The sequence below is a fragment of the Panthera uncia genome, chromosome X, assembly GCF_023721935.1.
Source record: "Panthera uncia isolate 11264 chromosome X, Puncia_PCG_1.0, whole genome shotgun sequence".
NCBI lineage: Eukaryota > Metazoa > Chordata > Mammalia > Carnivora > Felidae > Panthera > Panthera uncia.
In genome coordinates this window covers 13906816-13929606 of record NC_064817.1, presented here as the reverse complement: position 1 = coordinate 13929606, position 22791 = coordinate 13906816, and the positions used below count along the sequence as shown (strand labels likewise).

At 38.0% G+C, this 22791-nt stretch overlaps 1 protein-coding gene across 2 annotated transcripts in view; it reads right to left on the bottom strand.

The window, feature by feature from the left end:
* The window catches only part of CDKL5 (cyclin dependent kinase like 5), a 198762-nt gene that overhangs the window by 39366 nt on the left and 136605 nt on the right, over window positions 1–22791 (bottom strand). For both annotated transcript variants that reach the window (XM_049643537.1, XM_049643538.1), the window contains exons 5-10: window positions 21881–22017; window positions 16390–16510; window positions 13580–13639; window positions 11087–11177; window positions 7408–7597; window positions 1965–2045 (exon numbers count right to left, since the gene is read on the bottom strand). In XM_049643537.1, coding sequence (XP_049499494.1) covers window positions 1965–2045; window positions 7408–7597; window positions 11087–11177; window positions 13580–13639; window positions 16390–16510; window positions 21881–22017 — 680 coding nt within the window. The remainder of the gene's footprint in view (window positions 1–1964; window positions 2046–7407; window positions 7598–11086; window positions 11178–13579; window positions 13640–16389; window positions 16511–21880; window positions 22018–22791) is intronic.

Below are 22791 nucleotides of genomic sequence, written 5' to 3'. Positions count from 1 at the left end.
ACAGAAAGATTCAGGTTTCCTTTGTACTTTTATCTGCTATATTTTAACAGGTACCAGACGAATATTTGGTAATTACATTTGGTAACGATTTAACAAAGTTCAATTATTTTAAAAAAACAGACAAAAGCCAGACAACATGAAATTATATTTAATTCAGTTCTTCTACTTTATCCTATTTACATTTTTTTATTAAAAAAAATTTTTTTAAGGTTTATTTTTGAGAGAGACAGAGGCAGAGCATGAGTGGGGGAGGGGCAGAGAGAGAGGGAGACACAGAATCTGAAGCAGGCTCCGGGCTCCCAGCTGTCAGCACAGAGCCCAATGAAAGGCTCGAACTCAGGAGCCTCGAGATCATGACCTGAGCTGAAGTCGGACACTTAACGGACTGAGCCACCCAGGCGCCCCCTATTTACATTTTTTAAGTTACCAAATCATTAAGCCCTGATAAATAAATACTGATTGTGTCAAAGAACATATTGACAAAATCCGACTGATTTAAGAGACAATTTATGCCTAATTAACGTGAAAGAGACTTGAGGGCTATCTTTTTAATAGCATCTCTCAATCGGTGTTCAGAAGAACAGCAGTACTGTAGAGTTGTAGTTTTTTTTTAAGTATTCAGCATTTAATTAAATTTGGGAAATGTTGAGCCAGACAGAAATGCTTCTTCACTATGAGATTTTTGAAAGCCTCTATAAGTTAATGAATATTATGAATCTCTACAAAAGGTTATGTGGTATGTGGCCTTTCCAAAAGCCATGCCCCCCACCCCACAGCCCCCACACCAGTCTGTACAGTGTTCCTTAGGAGAGAGATGAACATAATTTAAAGCACAGCAAAGTTCTGAGAGTGCTGCTCAGCAATTTTCAACTGTGCTAAGTATACCTTTAAAGACTCTATGCACAGTGTAATCTTACTGATTTTGAACAATTAAGTAAATGGGCAGCATAAAATAAAAATGATCCATTAACAAATGTTTTTTGAAGGTCTACTATCAAACAACCAGCACCTGCTTATGCACTGGCTGGCTGCAATGAAAGCTAGAGAAATAGGAAAAACTAGTTCTCGCTCAAGGAGCTGTCTACTGGGGAAGAAAACCTTGAAGAAAAAACTGTGAGAATGCTTCCAGGAGTCCAGAGCAGGAAAACCTTCAGGACAGGGGCGCAAGCATGAGAAGGCATGCTCAGGTGTGGTAGGAGCAGTGATCCTGCTGCGTCAAAAAGGGTCAGAAAGAGCCTCTCCATCAGGGACAGAAGAGGCCAAATTTGAAAAAGGGCAGAACTACGTTCACTGACAAAATAATCTTATGAGAGGCCTTAAAGATCACGTTAAAAAAGTCAGAACTTCTTTTCTTTCAACATTCATTTTAAAATTTGTTTTGAAACTTTATGCCTGAGCAGCTCTTCAATGCTGAATACATTTTTACATTATTTATCATTTATATTTAAATTGTTTTTATTCTAGGGGCGCCTGGGTAGCTTAGTCGGTTAAGTGTCCGACTTCAGCTCAGGTCACGATCCCTCGGTTCATGGGTTCGAGCCCTGCATCGGGCTCTGTGCTGACAGCTCAGAGCCTGGAGCCTTCTTCAGATTCTGTGTTTCCCTCTCTCTCTGCCCCTCCCCTGCTTGTGCTCTGTTTGTCTGTCTCTCTCTCTCTCTCCTTTCTTTCTCTCTCAAAAATAAATAAACATAAAAAAAATTAAATTGTTTTTATTCTACCCATTTTAGGCATACGATTGAGGTATCTCATGGTCCTGTCTAGATGGAAAGTTACAACACCGGGTACTGCTGCTATTTTAAATAAACTGCATGTTTTTAACATAACATAGTCCCCCACGATTCACTATTACGCACTATTAACAAAATGTATGTTATTTCACAGAAGTAGGCTCCGGTCACGTGCAGACACAAAAAAAAAACCCCACAAACCAAAAGACATTTTATAGAGACATCAACTTGTCCCACCTTCATTAAGTCAAGTAAGACGCTATTTAAAATTCCAAGGTATCTTCTCTCCAATGTCTGAGGATGGTTAACAGCTGGAAACTGTAAGAATGACACAAGAGGAGAGTTAGCACAGGGAAGGGAATGTGTGTGCATGTGCTGTGAGCACCGGCAAAGGCAGCAAAAGAACAGGAGTTTCTGCCCTAGCGCCAAAGTCAAGTTTATTTTATCTATTAGTTTTGTGTCTATGTATTTGAGGTATGGGTTAATAGGACCAGGTGCTAAATAATGGGAAAATTCGCAGGTGAAAGACGGTATTAAATCTAGTCAGACAATGAAGCATGTAAAATAAACCTAACTATAAAATTTTGAGACTGTATTTATACAGTTTATACAGTACTGTCTGTTTATACAACTTAGTAACAATATAGTTTATACAGAATTTGCTTACATAGACGATTCTTAAGCCTTTTTTACAACATCATTTACTCCTGAAAATTAGAGAAGTTAAAAAAAAAAAGAAAAAGAAAAAGAGGAAAAGGCAGAGAGGCCAGGGCCTGAAAGGCCACAGAAATAAAAATAGTGAATTTGGACCCACGTTCTATCATTGTTTTTAAAATACTCTTTTAATGACCTGTTTTCAATTCCTTCCTTTATATAAGCTGGAACAGAAAGCAAAGAGGCTCCTAAGTTAACAAATGAATTTTTAAATAAAATGAGGGAAGAAGTCACATTTATTTAGGTGCTCTGTCCTCTCTGCCACCTCACATTCTGCAATATCCAAGTGGATGAGAAAGTATTAGAGCCCAATACCATGTACTCTCTTGCAATGGGAAGGCTACTTTGCTTTCAATACATATTTCCTTTATACCAACATAAGAACATTTCAAAGTACTGGAATCTGTAAACATGTTAAAACAAGTGGATGGGAGGACTAGTTATGGAGGAAAACTCAAACAAGGCACTTAAGTAGTGATTATGACCTTATCTGCATACTGTGCTAGGTACGGCAGGAGATACAGCATATGGGTCAGACCTAAACCTTGCAGTTAAGCAACCCACAGTCTGGCTGGAACAGCACTCAGCACTGAAATGTGCAGCCAAAAATTCTATTTGAAGCTCAGAGAAAGGAGAGACCAAGGTGGTTTGCAGCTGGAGGAAAAAATGAATCCACAGATAATATTTGAAGTAATTTTTGAAAGATAAGAAAAATGGGAGGACAGAGAAAAGTAGGACAGCACCCCAGATAGAGGAAGTGGAAGGAATAACATGAACTTAACACAGACACACAGGCAATAACCTATAAGTGATTACGGAGGGAAGTGATGCTATACAAGGCATTTTAGCAATTCTTATTTTAGAGATGAAGAAGGTGACACTCACAAAGTTCAAATAACTGGTTCAAGGCAAGTTACGTAATTAAAAAGCAGAACTAATATTTGCACCCAGGGCTGTAATCCAAACCCACACTCTTTCTGAACCTAGGCACCTCTCTCAAGAGAGGTACAGAGGTTCTTGTGGATGTTGTTGGAACATTGAATATCAGCCCAAAGAGAGACACACCTGTCACGCTGTGATAAACAACTAGGTACTGCTACATTTTAGTTAATATTTTGCTTATGAGGTCTATCTTATGCTACCAGATATCCCTTTTTTTCTCTAGAAGTAACATTTCACTGGTAAGAAAATTATTGCAGAGTCAAAAGGTATCAAAAATATTATGATAAAAAAATGACCAAACTCCTAAGTTTAAAAAATTACTTTATGTGCTTTTGAATGAGATCTACTATTCTCATGTGATAATTCCACAAATAACCAAAACCCAACCATAGAAGTTTAAATTATATCCCAATGAGTAGCCAGTCTCCCTTCCTCCCTCCCTCCCTCCCTTCCTATTTGAATACCTCTTTCCCGACCACTTACTATGTACCAGGCACTGGTATGGGCATTTTACATATAACATTTCATCTTCACAACGGCTCCATCGGATAGTACTTCTTTTATCAGCATTTTATACATGAAGAACACAGGCACAAGAAACTTGCCGAAGTCATTCATGTAGTAAATATGGAGTCGGGCTTTGAACCCCAGCAGTCTAACTCCAAGAGTCTATGCCCTAGACTATGGGACATCAATTGCTAACTTTTTCAAAATAAAGCATACCATTAGAGCAATATCTTGCCGGCTTTCCCATCTCTACACAACTGAATCAAAATGCCAGTAACAGCAGACTGGTCACTGGTGAGTTTGTTTCAAGGAAGTGACAGGTCACACGCCCTACATGCTTAGCTATCTGTCACAGATATTCTCCAACAAAATGACATTTCCCTCAAATTGCTAAACCTCCGAAAAGATTAAGCTAATTTAGCTAAAACACCACAAACACTTTCAGACTAAATTGTAAAAATATTAAGGTTTATTTAAAAATGTCACGGAAGCAGCAATTTCTCTGAAGTTATTTATAAGCAGTGTTGTCATGTGCTATCTAGCATTTTACAGATACTATTTAGTGAGGAGGTCTGTGAACAAAAAGGACCACACACAAATGAGGAAAAGATATCCTTCGTTTGACCTATCTAATCCAAATGCTCTTCATTCTTCAGTATCCATTACAAATTTCAAATCTTCCATACATCTTTCTCTAGTGAATCCAGACAACTATGATTTCTAACTTGCCAGAATGTTTAATACTCTCACGGTCTCAACTATCTTGAGAGATGTATCAGAAAACAGTACAATGCGGTAAAGAATGAGGTACTTTATTATATACCATGCTTTATTATAAGTTATGCTGCTTTCCGATTATTTCATGCACAAACACCTTAATTCTTCAGCTAGTCTGTAAGTTATTAAGGCCAGGTACCATGACACATCTGTTTACACGCTCTTTGGAAAATCCAGCAAGGAGCCTCTTTAACCAGGCAAAGAACAGGCAGCCAGCAGGCCAAGCTTGATGTTCCGGAAGTTAATGTTAAAATCCCGAGGTCAAATATTCAGTCTTTCAATACCATTCAACCTTGAAGGCACTATGGTAGATGTGTGGTGAATATGACGGTGGATGGGAGAGTTCGTTTCCTTGAGGAGTTCATCAGGTCAGTGAAGATACTTTTTTTTTTTTTTGAAAACAGCTATTTAAAAGCAACTGCAACAAATGCTACAAAGGTGACACGACCACAGTGCTACCGCAGTACAGAATGGGGAGTCATCCACTCCCTGGGGGAGTCTAGAAAGGCTTCCCGGAGGGAGAACACTTGACCTCAGTCTCAGGGAGGGAGGAGGAAGAGCTGTGTAGGAAGTAGAGCAAGTACTGGGAGCATCACAGAAATAAAAATACAGCACTGTAGAAGCAACACGTCAAGGAATTGGTGAGAAGTTCAATATGGCTGACAAGTAGGGAGCAGTGGTGGAAATGAGTTGGAGACAAGGCTGGAGGGCTAAGAGCAAGGGGTTCTTAATGCTACCCTAAGGAGTTTAAATGAAAGCAATCCTGTAGAGGCTTCTTAGCACCAAGGAGAGAGAACTGAATGTGTAGCTTGAGGGAAGATTCCTCCAAAGGCAATGTAAAAAGCCTGAAGGGAAGACGGAAAGCTGGAGAGACGCATTTAGGAATGGTTGTCAACAGTGCAGGTAACAGATGCTAAGGGCAAAAGAAGCGTTAGAGATGGAGAGAAGGGAAATACAGTTGAGCTTGAGATGTGATGACACAAACTGGCTCAATCGATTGATCAAATATTCACTCAGTCCCTAACAAGATGTGCTGGGCTCTGCTACAGGTGCTGGAAGTACAGTGATAAAATAGGTAATTTCTGCCACTGGGGAGCTTATACTCCAGTAGTTGAGAACTAGCCAGATAATAATTAACAAGTAAACAACACGACTACATCCTAGGAAGATAAGTGCTAGGAGGGAAAACAGCAGGATTGTGTGCTATGGGAGACACCAGAAAGAGGGAGGGGCAGTACGTTGGGGGCATGAGAGAAGGGGCATTCTTGAGCTGAGATTTACAAAGTGAGAAGGGGCCACACAACAGAAGCACCTTCCCAGATGGAGCCACAAATCCCAAATTCACGAAGCTGGAAAAATCTTAAAATGTTTACAGAAGTCAAAGAGAAAGAAAGACAAGCGTGGTAAGAATTTGAAGAGAGAGGAGAACTGAGAAAGGTATGAGCTGAGGTCAGGGATCTAGAAGGGCACAGATCAAGCAAGGGAGATGGACTATAGGAAGGAGTTGGGATGTATCCTCAATAAAACAGAAATTTGTGAATTATGACTTTTTTTCTGAATAGATTTCACTTTCTACTGGACTGAGGATAAGTCTTATTTATTATTTCCAGCATCTAGTATAACGAATGTTCAGTAACTGTTGAAGTATTTGCATCCTCAATTAACGGTTATAATTTGGCTAATTTTCACCTCACAAAAGCAAAAATAAAAGGAGAAAAGAGAAAATTGCCTCAGGGAACTCAGACATATGAGAGACAGAGAGAGAGAGAAGAGAAAGCAGAAAGGAGATGAGGAAGTGTATATGCTCTGTTTATTCATTTCTTCCACAATGAGGCTCACAGGAGCGGGTACGATGTCGGGCGCTTGTGTGTGAGGAGGGGTGCTCTTCAAAGTGAAACGAACCAAGGTCCAGAAAGTCAAAGGACAAAAGGAAGCGCTGTGCAAATATCAAGGAAACATGGTTTGAGAATCATGCATTTGAGAGAAAGAAAGGAAGTGGTGGCAAGCTTATTTTATAGTTGTCACAATGGTCACCAACTGGCATGTCAGCCCTGAGTAGCTGAAAACTTACAAAGGAGCTTTTGGGGTGGATAGAAGAGAGAAGCAGCCTCTAACACACTACTCTAATAAGGTGCCTCTGCAAGTTGGCGGTCTCTCATCTGGGGAAAGTTTATCCTTGAAGACCCTTTTTAGCATATTCTTCACAAACAAGCTTTGTAAAAAGTTAGCAAGTCTAGAAAAGGCTGCCCAAGACAATAGACTAGTTTGAAAAGAAGATGTGATGTTTCACTGTCAACAGACAGACAAGAAATGCTTGCTAGAACACAACCTTTAAATCTGTGCAATGCAGGTACTCATAGTCTTCCTCAAATCATTACAAATTTGTTTGCGTAAATAAGAATCATTTATACGTTTGTATATCTTTGGGGGATGCTTAATATTGTAGACAAACATTCTGAGATAACCAAAGTTTAGAATATAATAATGCATATGCTAGAAGAGGTTTTAAAAATTTGGAGCTTATAAATTAGGAAAAACATTAGCAACTTCCACTTTCAGACTACTTTAAAAAATTCACAAATATTATAGAAGTTTCAAAAATATTATAATGGGGATTATAAACATTGTAATGGGAAAGGGAATAGTATTCAGTGGATGGCTTAGCATTCCATTGTGTAATGAACAATGATTTAAATACTGCTATATTGATTCCATCTGGAGTTTTAGTAAAGCCTCTTACCCGGAGCCCATGGAATCGAGGATTACTGTAGAAGAGCTTCATCTGCTCAGATGGAAGTGGTCCTAGCACCTTCTGAATAGTAAAAAGTTGGTCGATTTCACTTTCTCCAGGAAATAAAGGCTGTCCATCACTGAGCTCCCCAAGAATACAGCCCACTGACCACATATCTACGGACTTTCCATAAGGAGCTCTGAAAAGCAATTGGAGAGATTATTTTGGAAAATGAAGAAATAGGTTTTAATAATTTCCAAATTATTATGAAAAGATTCATGACTTAAAGCACATTTGTGTCTTTTAAGGAATTAAAAGTGAGGCTGACAAAAGGACTTATGGATATCCAGGTAAAGACTCACAGCACAAGTAAATAAATCTATGCTAATAAAACCATCAGTTTAATAACAATTTAGTTAGTATACACAAAGTTGAAATCTATTCACATCTGGGCATATTTTGAACATGAATGGCTTAATAAACCCTAATACAGTGCACATGTCTGATGAGTTAATACTTCACTTGGAAAATGAAATGCTCCCAAGAAATGTATTTAATAGGTAATTATCCTGTAGCTCTCGAAATGTTACAAAGTTAACACCTCATCCATCTTTTGAGTTCAGTCTATTAAAATGTACTACTGACTTACAGGTCTTCTTGAACAACAAACACAGAATAACCTCTGATTGCACAGAGTCACGATTTCAAATACCTAAGAGTGTGCTATGCTCTACTGTATATTTACCTGAAACTATTCGTACCCTACGTATAGGGGGCTTTATGTGATAACTGTTTGTCTCAAAGCATTTTTGCCCCCATTTCCTTAAGGGTTTACAGCTCTCCTCTAGGATCTGAGTTTACCAAAGGGTTTTAGGAGTGTTACTGTTATTAATAAATGGAGGCTATCCGTGAAAATCTAACTTTTCCAAAACAATTTTACATGTATCTATAGCCAATATCTACAGCCTTAAATCAAATTATATGTGGCAAATTAAGAAACCATATTTTCTTTAGTTTCAAACACAAATAATACAAGTTTTAAGAAGGCAAAGCCAAAATAAAGTATCTGAAAAAAAATATGGGATGAAATTCTAGAATGCTATAATGATACGGCAGTAATACAAAACTTTTAACAAATACTCTAAATGAAAGCAATGTTAACCCCACACAAGACTATGTTGCTAGGACAATAAATCATTATAACTGTAAGTTGGTATTTTATTTATCTCATGTCCTTCCCACAAAAACCTAAGGACCATATTAGGAAACTTCACCTAGATTTTTTGGGTAGCTTGTGGGGGAGGGATGGATACTGACCTTTCTTTAAAAGTGCTAGATGAAGAAACCTATGGACAATCTCTACATACCCAAATTGTGCTATTTTTCTTCTGTCAACGAATTTGAGTAATTTATGCAGCTGGAACTATTTTGAATGTCAAGGACAAAGTTTGAGGAGGTACAAAAATATAAATTCTTAATGTTACCCAAATATCAACTGATTTCAATGGGACTTTGACACAAACAATATGGTTCTTCAACTAGTACCGGACAATCATTTAATTAGCAATATATAATTTGGCTCAAATTAGTTGGGAGTCCCCATCTACTTTTGGTAGCTCCCACACATCTCTAAACATAACTGCAGTTTTCTGACAGGTATTATTAGGCAACAAATACTCTCTGAAGGTCTGCCCTAAGGCTGTCCTCAGAATGAACCCCTTGGGGCCATCTTATAGACAAAACTATATTACAAAAAGTCCTCTAGCATACTTGAATCCTCAGATGGTGTTCTAAGAACAATCTACGTCATACTCATTTCTTTGGCAAATCTGTCCAGTAAATTCAAATTTCAATCCCTCCCAAAAGAAAATGGACTATGCATCCCAATGAGTCCAGACAGAGGTACACAGAAAAAGGAACAAAGACAAACATAAAAGAAAATCACTCCTAAAACCAAGTTTAAAAATTAGCACAGAAATCCTAGGGGTGCCTGAGTGGCTCAGTTGATTAAGTGTTCGACTCTTGATTTTGGCTTAGGTCATGATCTCATGGTTCATGAGATCAAGCCCCACATTGGGCTCCACGCTCAGCAAAGAGCCTGCTTAAGATTCTCTTTCCCTCTCCTTCTGCTTCTGCCCCTCTCTTGCTCTCTCTCTCTCTCCAAAAAAATAAATAAAAGATATTCTGAAATCTACCCACACAAAGAGAGATAATAAAGTGACTAACCATCATTTGTTTCCCAGGATAAAGCAAGCTTTTGATTTCAAAAAAAGAGTAAAGCTTTCAATAACTGATATCAATAATTCTTATAGGCTCTATGTCAGCAATGGATCAAGAATCACAACCAGATGGTTGATAGACAGTAGGAAATCAATCGTGAACATAAAAATAAACCTTCAGTAACTTAAACATATAGTCATCATGATCGTCAACAAAAGAAACATAGAAATTTATATTCCTACTATATCAAAAGTAACTTTTAAAAATTAAATTTCTCATGTACCCCAGATACATGTACAGCACACTAAAGAGATGAAACCTATAAATAGTGCACCAGTCACCATTACCACCATTTCTAATTCTATTTGTAGAGTGTGCCTTCTCTCTCCATTCTTGGATGGTCCCCAAGAAGGAAATACAATCTAGGGAAAATAAGAAAATGCTACAACAAAGGTAAGTAGAGGATTATTAACATAACTATGTGATCGAGTTCAGGAGGATTGGCTCCTTCTGAGGCTCTCAAGTTAAAACAAACTAAAAAGAAAAGAAGAATCTTACCAGAAACCCTATCCTGGTGTTAACAGGTGAATGAAAGAGCACTGAAAGTGGAAGGATGGGCACAAAGTGGGTGGATGTGGAGATATTGCTGAGAAAATCAACAGTGCAGTATGTGTTTGAATAGCCATTTACCATCAAACAGGATTTCTCTATTCAGAAGGAAATTGGCAACTGGTTCGATATTTACATCATGTTTTTAGCAAAGTGGTTAAATATAAGAGATACTTGGTAAGTGTTTGTTGAATAAATGAACGAAGGAATGAACAAACCAACCGACAGGCAGAATGTGAAACTCCTCTTAATGTGGAGGATTATTAGCAAAGGTGGAGGCAATAATTCCCCCTATTTCTGTAACTGTGCCACTCCTCCCATGAAGACGTGGAGTTTATTTCTCCATCCCTTGAATCAGGGCTTGGCCATGTAATGTGTTTTGGTCAGTGAGGCAAAAGTCATGCAATCAGAGGCCTGAAAACCACTTTTGCTTTGGGGCTTGCCCAAAAACAAGCAAAATTCTTGCTGCAGGGAGTTTTTCTGTTCTCACGTGAAGAAACTAGGACTAGCCCACTGGACGATGAGCCTCCATGGAACAAAGATGGTCTGTCCCAGTTGAGGCCTCCAGATGATCTGCTGAGTGACTGTAGCTACCTCAGCGACTCCCATGGAGACCGGCGAAGAACAATTCAGCTGAACTTCAATTACTGACTCTCCCAAATCACTGGCACCCAGAATTGTGAGCAAATAAAATGGTGTTTTGTTTTACACCATTAAGTTTTGGGGTGGTTTGCTACACTGCAATAGGTAACTGGTATTTAATTAAATAAAGTTCTTATCTTTCATTGATGACCCCAAAGCTAATGATATAGGATCAGCAGATACATAAATGGCATTTTATTTGGGGAAGGTAACTCACCCAAGTAAGAGTTCTGGAGACCGATACCACCTGGTGGCCACATATTCTGTATAATTAGCATTATTGCCTTCTGATAGATTCCGAGCAAAACCTGAAAGAGAAAAACCCAAAGGTGTAACTTTGAAAAAGAAAGAATTTCATATTGGCAAAGTATTTCAGTGCTAGTAATATTTTAAAGGAACATCAAAAGAACATAATAACTGGTACTGAATGGGTTGTTTATTAATGGTGACTTCGTAATTTTCAAAGGTTAGTGTGTGCATATGTCACTGAAAATATGTAGTGTATTCACTAAAAAAAAAAAAAAAAAAGTCTCCCCTTACACTGCAGAAGTCCATGTTTTTGAAGTTATCACATGGTTTTATAAGCATTCAGAGCCTACTTTTAAGTCAGCTCTCTCAATAAATGCAAATCTTAGAAACAAAATGAAGTCCCCACAAGAGCCCAAGTCAAAGCTAAAATACTTTGTCACAGATGGTCATCATATTCTGACCTGTGGGACTTAATACAGTATTTGTATATCTACTGTTGCTGGTCAGTTCTAGCCATTATATAAACAACTAAATAGTTGGTGATGATGGAAACTAAGCAGGCCAAAATTATTTTCATCTCCTAATGTGACTGAGAAGCATATTAGGGGTATCTAAATTACTTATACAATCTACCATTATTTTCCTTCCAAACCCTTTCAAAAGTTTTGGGGCCAAAAACTAAGCCAATAGGTAAGCTAATTAATTACCCACCTAACTCACCCAAAACATTATGGATAGTCACAGAGAACCAGAACATTAACATAAGGGGTAAAAATTAAGGTGTATATCAATTTTGAAAAGTAGAAAAATCATGTTTCTTAAAACGGAACTGTAAAAAATAAAAACCACAGCAAAAATCAAAGCCCTAACTCCAATTAATACTCCTTTGTAAGACATATTTTAAAGAAATATTCCTATTTTTGAATGGAATTCTTCAAGCCAGACAAAGGACCTCATGTTGTGGGAAGAAAAGCAGTTCAGAAATTGTCACTGGGGATGCACAGGGCACAGAGTACCACACGCAGTGCTGCCATGTGAAACTTCCTCACCGCTAAAAATTGTCTTTCCTTTACAAAATGAGGCCAGACCAGGAATACTCTTTTCCTATTATTAACCATTCCACTGACATCTCTTTTCTAGTTATTACTTGTTTACAAATTTCAGTAATTTGGGGTTTTAAGCAGATCACCAACCCACAGAATCATGGAGGCATAGTCAAGGGTGCATGAGGCACACAAAGTGGCAGTATTTGGTGGTAGTCTCACAATTATGGATAGGAAGCCAGAAATAGAACCACAAATACTCCTTTTAAATAACTGTATTTCAGTATTTCTTTTTTATTCTCCTAAACACTTCTTAAGATGCTTAAAATATAGCAGGACTCTTCTTTGTAATATGCCTTACAAAGTATGAAGAAAAGTAAAGCTACCTGTGTTATATTAAAGATATTAATATTCAAATTCTTTGAAAGCACTGGGTGAAAACAGTTACACATGCTTCTAATAGCTACACAGGACAAAATTGGTCACTCACACAGTGAATTCTTAGTATGCTGCCATTTCCCATTTGTTTGATTCACCTTGGAGGTACCAATCTAACTTCTGCTTATGAAAGGACACAGTCTCATTTACATATAGAGGTTTACATTATATTTTTGGTTATATTTGAATACATGAAAAAATAACATTAAAAAAGTCAAGTTGTTATTTTTCAGCATATGGATTAAAGAAAAGAATTTTTAAAAGTGACCTATAACTTAAACACCCTAATTTATAGTTTTATAACCTTTCTGAATCATTGTAATGTAAATTTTTAAGAGCACTTAATACATTTTTATATATATATGGAAAACAATACACAATTTTCTATTAGGAGATAGTACAACTCAAAAGCTTCCTAATACACTCAACCAGGAGCTGGAATGTTAGACATCAATTACTAATCTCATTCACTCAACATTTAAAGGGAATAAATGGAACTGTTCTAAAAATGTCTTTGACCTGTACAGGTATGTAACTACTGAGCACACATGATACACATGTATTTACATAGGCATATTTTTAGTGTTTATGATTACACCTAAGATAATTTCTATCAACATTTAAAAATATTTTTAAAATATTCTTTTATCCTACCCAATACAGAAGGCCATAGTGGTATTTCATAGAAAATTCTTTTTCTAGAGTCATTAAGCACTGGGCTTATGAATATACACACATGCACATATTTGCTTTGCATTCTCATTAAGCAAATACTGCATTATGACTTTTTAAAAATGGTAGGCAACACCATGCAAAGAGAGTATTCTCCCAGCAATCAATTTTCCAATATATGACTGAAAAGAATATTCCTCTAATTTAAGTCAAAACATAAGAAATACTTTTAATAAGCCTTTAAAAAGCTACCTATGTGTTATATTAAATTAATTCTACTTATAAGTTTCCATTTCTTTTTAACTTACCAAAATCACACAGTTTCAAAACATCATTGTGGCTGATTAAGAGATTTTCTGGCTTGATATCTGAAGTATGAAGATTAAGAAACAATTGTTAAAAAGTGTTCCATGTACTGCTGACACTCTTGGATCACTATAACAGCAGCTAATTAGAAATATCCAGAGTAATTTGAATAGAAACCTGTGGCAGCAAAAAGCAGAGTAACACATTTTATGCTGGTACATAAAAGTTTCCATTTGTTTTGGAGAAGCATGCAGACCACAATTTCAAAAATATTTTTTTGCTTTAAATCTTAAAGGTATTAATGGAATCTGTGAAAGGAATTTAAAAATCATTGAATCTAGGCCACCATGTCTCAAGGAACTATCTACTTTATAAAATACTAATGACATCAATTTTGGGAGTCTGAATATTAATTTTTTGGAGATAGAATACACACACACACACACACACACACACACACACACATATATATATATGTGTGTGTGTGTATGTATATATATATATTCTAAAGTTCATGGGGTATCTGGGTGGCCCAGTTGGTTGAGTATCTGACTCATGATCCCAGGGATGTGGGACTGAGCCCCACGACAGGTTCGTGCTAAGCGTGCAGCCTGCTTAAGATTCTCTCTTCCCCCACCCCCCGCCCTTCTCCCCTGCTCGTGTGTTCTGTATTAAATAAATACACTTTAAAAAAAAAAAGAAATCATTTCTCTTGTCATTTTCTATATAATTTCTATATTTATATCTCTCTTTAGCTTTTCTGTGTAGTTCACAATTATAAATGTCTAATGCTGAAGCTATACTGGATGAGTCAAGAAAAGATTTCTCATTTTTTCCATGGATGTTCTGACGATGTGGTGGGAGCTAAGTAGAAATACACAGAAAATGCTATTTAATTCCTACCCTGGGAGACATCTCACAATTCTATTTTTTAGAGTATCAATCATTTATATCATATGGCAGAGGTGAAAAAGGAGAAAGGGAAGACGGAGGAGTAAAATCTGTAGATTTCAGAATCGTGGTTTCTTTTTTGTGTTGTTTTTTTTTAATTTGAGAGAAAGAGAGAGCAAGGGAGAGGGGCAGAGGGAGAAAGAATCTTAAGCAGGCTTCATGCACAGAGTGGAGCCCAACACAGGGCTCAGTCCCCAACCCTGGCATCATGACCTGAGCTGAAACCAGGAGTCAGATGCTCAACTGACTGAGCCACCCAGGAGTCCCTCAGAATCATGGTTTCTACTGTGAATTCATAACCATTGATTTACTGTATACTTAACCAAATCACAGCAATACCACAGAACTGCAGCTAAATCAGTTCCTTATTAATATCCTCATATTGCAGTATACACTGTTATTAGAATCATTACCCCAGACACTAGATGTGCGGTTGGCTTGAAGACAGACCTATACTACCAACAACCTTTTTAATATAATTTATTGCCAAATTGGTTTCCATACAACACCCAGTGCTCATCCCAACAAGTGCCCTCCTCCCTGCCCATCACCACTTTCCCCTCTCCCCCACCCCCCATCTACCCTTAGTTTGTTCTCAGTCCTTAAGAGTCTCTTATGGTTTGCCTCCCTCCCTCTCTGTAACCTTTTTTCCCCCCTCCCCACCCCTCCATGGTCTTCTGTTAAGTTTCTCAAGATCCACATATGAGTAAAAACATATGGTATCTGTCTTTCTCTGCCTGGCTTATTTCACTTAGCATAATACCCTCCAGTTCCATCCACGTTGCTGCAAATGGCCAGATTTCATTCCTTCTCATTGCCAAGTAGTATTCCATTGTATATATAAACCACATCTTCTGTATCCATTTGTCACACCAACAACCTTGATATGGTAACTGGTATGAAAGTCAAATCCAAGAGAAATATAAACTTTTTCTAGATATAATTAATAGAAGTTGGCATTCTTCACATGACCTTTAAGCTATTCTTAAAGTGACACTATTTTTAAAGGGATATCCTTGTATGTCTGTACAGGTAAATTAAAAGTTAGTATTCATTTATTTGATAATTCAGAGACAAGAAGGAGATACTGTAACATTTTCCGATAAACATCTTTTAGCTTCATTATTTTATCAATATGTGTCCCATTACTGTAAAACTCTAGAATTCAAGCAAGATTATCAGCAGAAGATAAATGGTGTAGAGTCAAAGACAGTGCTGAACAAGTAATTTCCCTTTTATTACTATAAATCACTCACCTCACAGCAATAAAGGACAAAATAAAACAGTTTATGGAAGCATAATCATGACCTTTATGCAAGGTTGATCATGCCTACAACTTGCAATGGGCACTTTCCACTCATGGGTAGGGCAATTCAGGAGGTAAAGGTACATACCAGAGGTTGTTGGTCTAAGAGGGAATGAGAGGTGACAGTCAATGGGGGAGGTCAGTGACTTAGGGACCACCTTTAAAGCCTGATTCTGAGTGGTTTCACATTACCTGGTCTACCAACAGAACCAAAAGGCAATGGAGATTACCCCTTTGCTCGTTTCACCCCAAGTAAGCTTCAAAGTTCCCATTTGTCAAATTCTTTACATCCCAAGGCATTTCTAAAGTTGAGAATAGATCTGGTTATACAGATCTCACCATAATATCCAAATAAACTTGCAGTCTATCCTTTTGATAATTCAAAAGGAGACTTGGAAGGTAAACGATGTTCTCATATCCTGTACATTCGAAATGTATTTAATTCAAAGGGAACATCAGCACCCATGGAAATATTCTTAAGAGAGTAACATGTAAAATATTTCATTACATTCGATGTTTTCTTAATATTGTCCATTTCAAAACTTCCATACTTACCTCTATGTACAATATCGTTCTTATGGCACCAGTGAATAGCTTTGATTAGCTGATAGATATAACTTTTAACTTTTTCAGGTGGAACTCCATTTGGCATTTCTTCCAGCAGTTCAAGCATATTCTAAAAATTAAATAGGGAGCCATTAATCTCCACAAATTAGGCAGGCCATAAATCATGTAGTAACAATTTTTTTTCTTTTTTTTTTTTTTTTTTTTTTTTTAATTTATTTTTGGGACAGAGAGAGACAGAGCATGAACGGGGGAGGGGCAGAGAGAGAGGGAGACACAGAATCGGAAACAGGCTCCAGGCTCCGAGCCATCAGCCCAGAGCCTGATGCGGGGCTCGAACTCACGGACCGCGAGATCGTGACCTGGCTGAAGTCGGACGCTTAACCGACTGCGCCATCCAGGCGCCCCCAACAATTTAAAAAAGCATCTTGGGGTGCCTGGGTGGCTCAGTCAGTTGAGTGTCCAACTTCAGCTCAGGTCATGATCTCACGGTTCGTGAGTTCAAGCCCTGCATTGGGCTCTGTGCTGACAGCTCAGAGCCTGGAGCCTGTTTCAGATTCTGTGTCTCCCTCTCTCTTTGCCCCTCCCCCCCCCCCCCCCCCCTCTCTCTCTCTCTCTCTCTCTCTCTCTCTCTCTCTCAGAATAATTTTTTTTTTTTAAAAAGCATCTTGGATGATAATTCATCCAGTACACAGCATGCATTTTAAAAAGCTGTTTTGTTTTCCATCTACAACTTTTTTCATGAAAAAGCGGGATACTCTATTAAATCAAAGCTCTCTTTTAAGAGAAATTCCATTTTTACTATTCCTCAGTGCTGCCCCAAATAATAACCCTGGTACTTTCCACTCTCCCTAAAATGTTTAAGGCATCATTTTAGAATATTTTCAAGGCAAAAGCAATACAAAGTAGAGAGAAGATGCTGTGATGTATAAAGGAGGGGGTAAACAAGCATTTTTAACACAGTGCACTGTGCATGTTTAATAGCACCTTGCAATAAAATCAAGCCTTGAAAATATTTCTGGAGGACCTGGAAAATATTCTTAAAAGAAAATGATCCTTAATTTTAGAAGTGATCCATGCAATCGGTACAAAAATTAAGATAGGCTAGAAAATGCTGTTGAAATAAACACAGACTCCCAACAAATCAATTTTTGAAACTCTTAGCCTGGAGTCAGAGATCATTCTAAAACTCACGCAAAATTTTTTTACTAAGGAGAAACCCCACTTAACCAGTTTCACTGAATTTCCAGATTAACTACACATTTTCCATTCCCTCTGTAAAGCACCACATTAAGGCCCATAGCATTAGAGTTTATTGTTTGTAGACGACCATCTAGAAAAGCAGTTCTCAAAGTATCATCTGTGTGTGTCTTAGGGGTGGTTACCAGATCTTACAGAAGGCCCATGAAGTCAAAACTACATTCATAGTAACACTCAGCTTTTTGGCACTTTTACTATGTTTGCATTTACACTGATGACTCAAAGCAAGGATGGGTAAGCTGGTGGCACCCTAGCATAAATCAAGGCATTGGATTCCTCAATGCCACACTCTTACAGTTAAAAAGGAAGACAAAAAACCAGTTTTAGTTAAGGATGTCTTTCTTGGGGCGCCTGGGTGGCTCAGTTGGTTAAGCGTTTGACTCTTGATTTCGGCTCAGGTCATGATCTCACAGTTTGTGAGATCGAGGCCCTCCACTCCCTGGGTTGGGTTCTGTGCTGTCAGTGTGGAGCCTGCTTGGGATTCTGTCTCCCCCTCTCTTTGCTCCTCCCTGATATGTGCGCATGCTCTCTCTTCTCTCTCAGAAAAGGATGTCCTTCTTTGATTAAGCAATAAAAATTATTACTTGTATTAAATTTCAACTCTTGAGTACATGTCTTTTTAGGAATCTACACGATAAAATGGGGAATACACATAAAGCACTTCTGCATAACAAAGCATGATGGTTATCTTAAAGAAAATCACTTGGGTGGTTGAGTTGAAAGCTGAACTAGCTGTTTATTTTTGATAGAATACCATTTTTTATTTGAAAGTATGACACACAAATGTAGTTATGTTAACATGTAATGGGATTCTTATTGTTATTTTTAAATGAATTACCTTTATATTGTTCAGTTCTGACTTGTAATATGATAAGTATTAATAGATAAAGCCCAAATAAATAATAAGCTTTTAGGGTTTCTAAAAATTTTAACAGTGTAGGAGTCCTAAGGACCAAAAAGTTAGAAAACCTCATACTTGCTCTAATACAACCTCACAATTTTGTTCCCACCAGTCAAGCTGCATATAATCAGTTCTTCATAACACTCCCATACCTATTTGTAACAGATGCACTTCTTTTAATACAATTAAATATCATATAAACCAATGAAATAATGTTTTAAATAAAGAGATTTGCTGTTTGTAAGAAAGCAAAATTTAATACTTTGGAAAGACTGAATGGAGGACAGCCACTAAACATACTGCTGTCTAATGGTATGTGAGTGCAGCAACTAAAAAATGCTGGCAAGGGACAGGTGGTGATGGTGATAAGGATTCTGCACTGAGGTTACTTTTTAATGTTTTTAAGCTTTAGTTTGGGTTTACAGAAGCTCTCACAGGCTATCATAGTTGATGCATTATGGGTATGATGTATCTAAGAAAGACTCATCAGAACTCCAATCAGAAGATCAATGCTCCAAAGGCCCTGACCCTATCCCTAAGGAGTAAGAAATGAATATATACTGATATATTTTAAGTTAAAATGTTTCAAGTATGTATGCATGATTTTTTAATGATTCTCCACTTGAGTTGCCTTTTTCAATTAACAAATGCATAGGAGCTCCTAAATGCACATGAAGAATAAGAGGGCTTTGCAATACAGAAAATAAATCGTATGTCTCATTTCATATCATGTTCTAAATCTGTCAGTGGCAGATAGGAATGCCCCTCGATAGCCATTCTTCTCTTTAGTCCACAGTAATACAATTTGTAAGTCGATACATAGGTGCTCAGAATGAAGAGTACATTTCCCCTCTGCCTTGCAGCTTGAGAGGCCATGAAAGTAAGTCCTGGCCAAGGGGATGTGATAGCTGGAGTGTGATCTTGACCTTGAAGACAAGGGCCACATCTCAAGGGTGGCAGAATGGAAAGGCAGAAGCAACCTAGGTCTCACACAGCTGTGGAGCAGAGTTACCGTACCAGCCCTGTACTGCCTACCTTTGTATTTGTATGTGAGGAAGAAAGAAACTTCTATTTTGTTTAAACCACTGTAATCCTGTAACAACCCCACTACCCCTTAAGAGCACCATTTTCTTGCCCTCTTGAGACTCTTTGTTAATCTCGTTAGGCACTGTTGCTGATGGGAGGTCACCTTCCACAGAAAAACCACAGGGTCAGGGCAAGAACCCCAGGTCTGGGGGACACAAGACAGAAGGTCTGGTAGCAGCTCTGCCACTTATCGGTAGAGAGATCTCAGACACGACAAAACGTCTGGTACGCAGAGGTGATTTCCCCATGTGTTCATAGCAAATTGTTATTAATCATGAACCATCACCATGAACAGAACAGAAATAAAAAAGACAAACCGAAACAGATCTGTCAGAATTGCATTATTGGCAGTGAAAATGGTAAACTGCATGATTATTCTTGCAACTAAAAAATAATATAAAGAACATCCGATTTTTACAGGAATCCTTTTTCTTATAACTTTTTATAAATATCAAATTTCAGTTTAATTTTGGTAGGGAAGGTCCTTTAGGAATATACCTAAACTGACAAAGAAAAAGAAACTTTTAAGCAGATTTTGGAAAAGAAACACAAAACAGTGTTTTATTTCTATTTTAAGTTTCTTTCTTTGTTTTTGAGAGAAGGAGAGCAAGCAGGGGAGAGGCAGAGAGAGAGAATCCCAAGCAGGCTCCAAGTTGTCAGCACAGAACCTGATGCAGGACTCGAACCCACAAACTGTGAGATCATGACCTGAGCTGAAACCAAGAGCTAGACGCTTAACCAACTGAGCCACCCAGGCATCCCCATGAAACAGTGTTTTAAAATGACAAAGAAACTTGTAATACGTTTCAAGTTTTGCTTGAATTGAAATTCCTATGTATATTTATTTTCATTAGAAAAATAATTTGTAGGGGCACCTGGGTGGCTCAGTCGGTTAAGCATCTGCCTTTGGCTCAGGTCATGATCTCACAGTTCATGGGTTCAAGCCCCGCATCAGGCCCTCTGCTGTCTGCGCAGAGCCCACTTTGGATCCTCTGTCCCCCACCCCCACCCCCCACCCCCGCCCCACACTCTCTGGCCCTCCCCACTCACGCATTCTGTCTCGAAAATAAGTAAATAAAAAATTATTAAAAAGAAAAAAAAAGAAAAAGAATTTGTAAAGGCTGAATTAATTCAAAAGCCACACTCCTGGGTCATCTTGGCAACACTGCTTTCTATTTTGTGATGATGATGGTGGTGATGACACTATCATTTATGACATAGAAGGCATCTGACAAACATAACCCTCCCCAGCCTTCATGTTCATTAGAAAGCCTCATTTTATCATGTACAAATTCCTGATTTTATCATGCAGATTCCTACAAAGACATGTACTCAAGAAGTGAAATATAATAAAAGTAGTAATTTTTAGTGTTGTTTAGCTATTAACAGGAAATCAGGAACCACATATTTATTCATCAAGGAAACCTCTAAAAGGTCCATCTGGCACCAGTTTATTCTACTCCTGTAAAGGTACTTATTTAAGTTTTGGACAATAACCAACCACTGTAGGGCAGCTACCCTCAAAGAAATTCAAAGGCCCACCTATTGATGACTGCAGCATACATTAGCCCCTAGGCCACACATCATTAAAACTGTCACTAATCATCACCAATTAAAAAAAAAAAAAAAATACCAAGGCAAGTATACAGATAATTTGAACCGTGTGTGCTTTTCTTCTTTTCTCCCATGCTTCCAATTCATTATCTGTGGCCTCATCTACCTCCTCAAGCCTCACCTTATGCCTCCTGGCACATCTTCTTCCCTCAAAGCCAAAGCACTGACATTTCATAAAAGGTTGCTCCATAAGCCCACTCATTCACCACCCTAGGTCTGATTTAGGCAGCCACCCTAAGCTCCCAGGCTGCCTCACACATACCTCTGTCATCTTATGCCATCACTGTCAACTACTTGTCTCTCCCTCAGAAGCCTTGCCTCGGTTTAATTTAAATAAAGTACATCTAAAAATTACCTGTTGAACACAGATTCTAAGATTTTAGAAGCCAGATCAATACACTGTGGAAATTTAAGATGATCTCTGTACAGTTAAATTGCGCAAAACCCTTCAATATATTTCAGGGCTTCTAATGATTACGGATAAAAAATTCATTTTTAAAGTACTGAGATTATGAGTACATTGACAAATCATACTAGACAATAATACTTCCTTGAACAGTGTCAGAAATGACCCTACATAAAAGAATCAGGCAAATTCCATACTATCAATTAGTGACTTACTTTTTCAACATATTCAAACACCAAGTACAATTTCCCCCTCCGACGAAAGGCTTCCTTCAGCTCCACGATGTTTTCCTGCTTGAGAGTACGCAGCATTTTAAGCTCTCGTAAAGTCGTTTCCTTGACTTCTTCATTTTCTAGAATGTAAACAATGGTGGAGAAGAGTAAAATTAAAGCTTTCAAACCACTGTTGAAAAAATTCTAAAAACAATGAAAACATACCAATTTTACTTTCCACTTTGAGTACTTTCTGCATAAGAAGTTCAAGGATGGAAGAATAAATATCACATTTTCTTGTTGAAAGGATCAAGAATTAGCCACTTAAAGAAGAAAAGGCTTACTTGACCAGAACGAACCTAATTTTCCCCTTATGTTTTCTTGTACTCCGTATTGCAGAGGGTATGTGTAAACACAGACTTACAGATACAACATATCAATCTACTGTCATTTTAATTCTAACACTTCCTACTGACAAAGGAGGAGTTGAAAAGAGTAAAAAGGAATCAATGGTATCAGTGTGCAGAGCAGCCTCTAGGCAGCATCTGTAGCAGCTGATGTTTTTAACTCTAGCCGGAAGCTTTGGCTTAAAAGAACATTTTATTTCTCCGGCTGCATGTGAGTCACCTCAGTGAGCAGAGGTCATATGCCAGGCACCCACGATGCAGCTCATAGTCAAGTTGCAGGGAATTCTAGGAGAGTCTGATCTCTCTGAACAGCAGCTGCTATAGGTTCCTGCTGTCCTCCTGTGGCATGTCCACCTGTCCATCCCAGATGGTGTAGCTGTACTGGGACGGAGAACTTATGCTGAACCAATATAGCCTTCCATATGATCAACTTCACTCACGATAACCCCCACAGGCATGGAGGAAGGACAGAAGTCACATTAACTCTAATGGATGAATTGGCAGGGG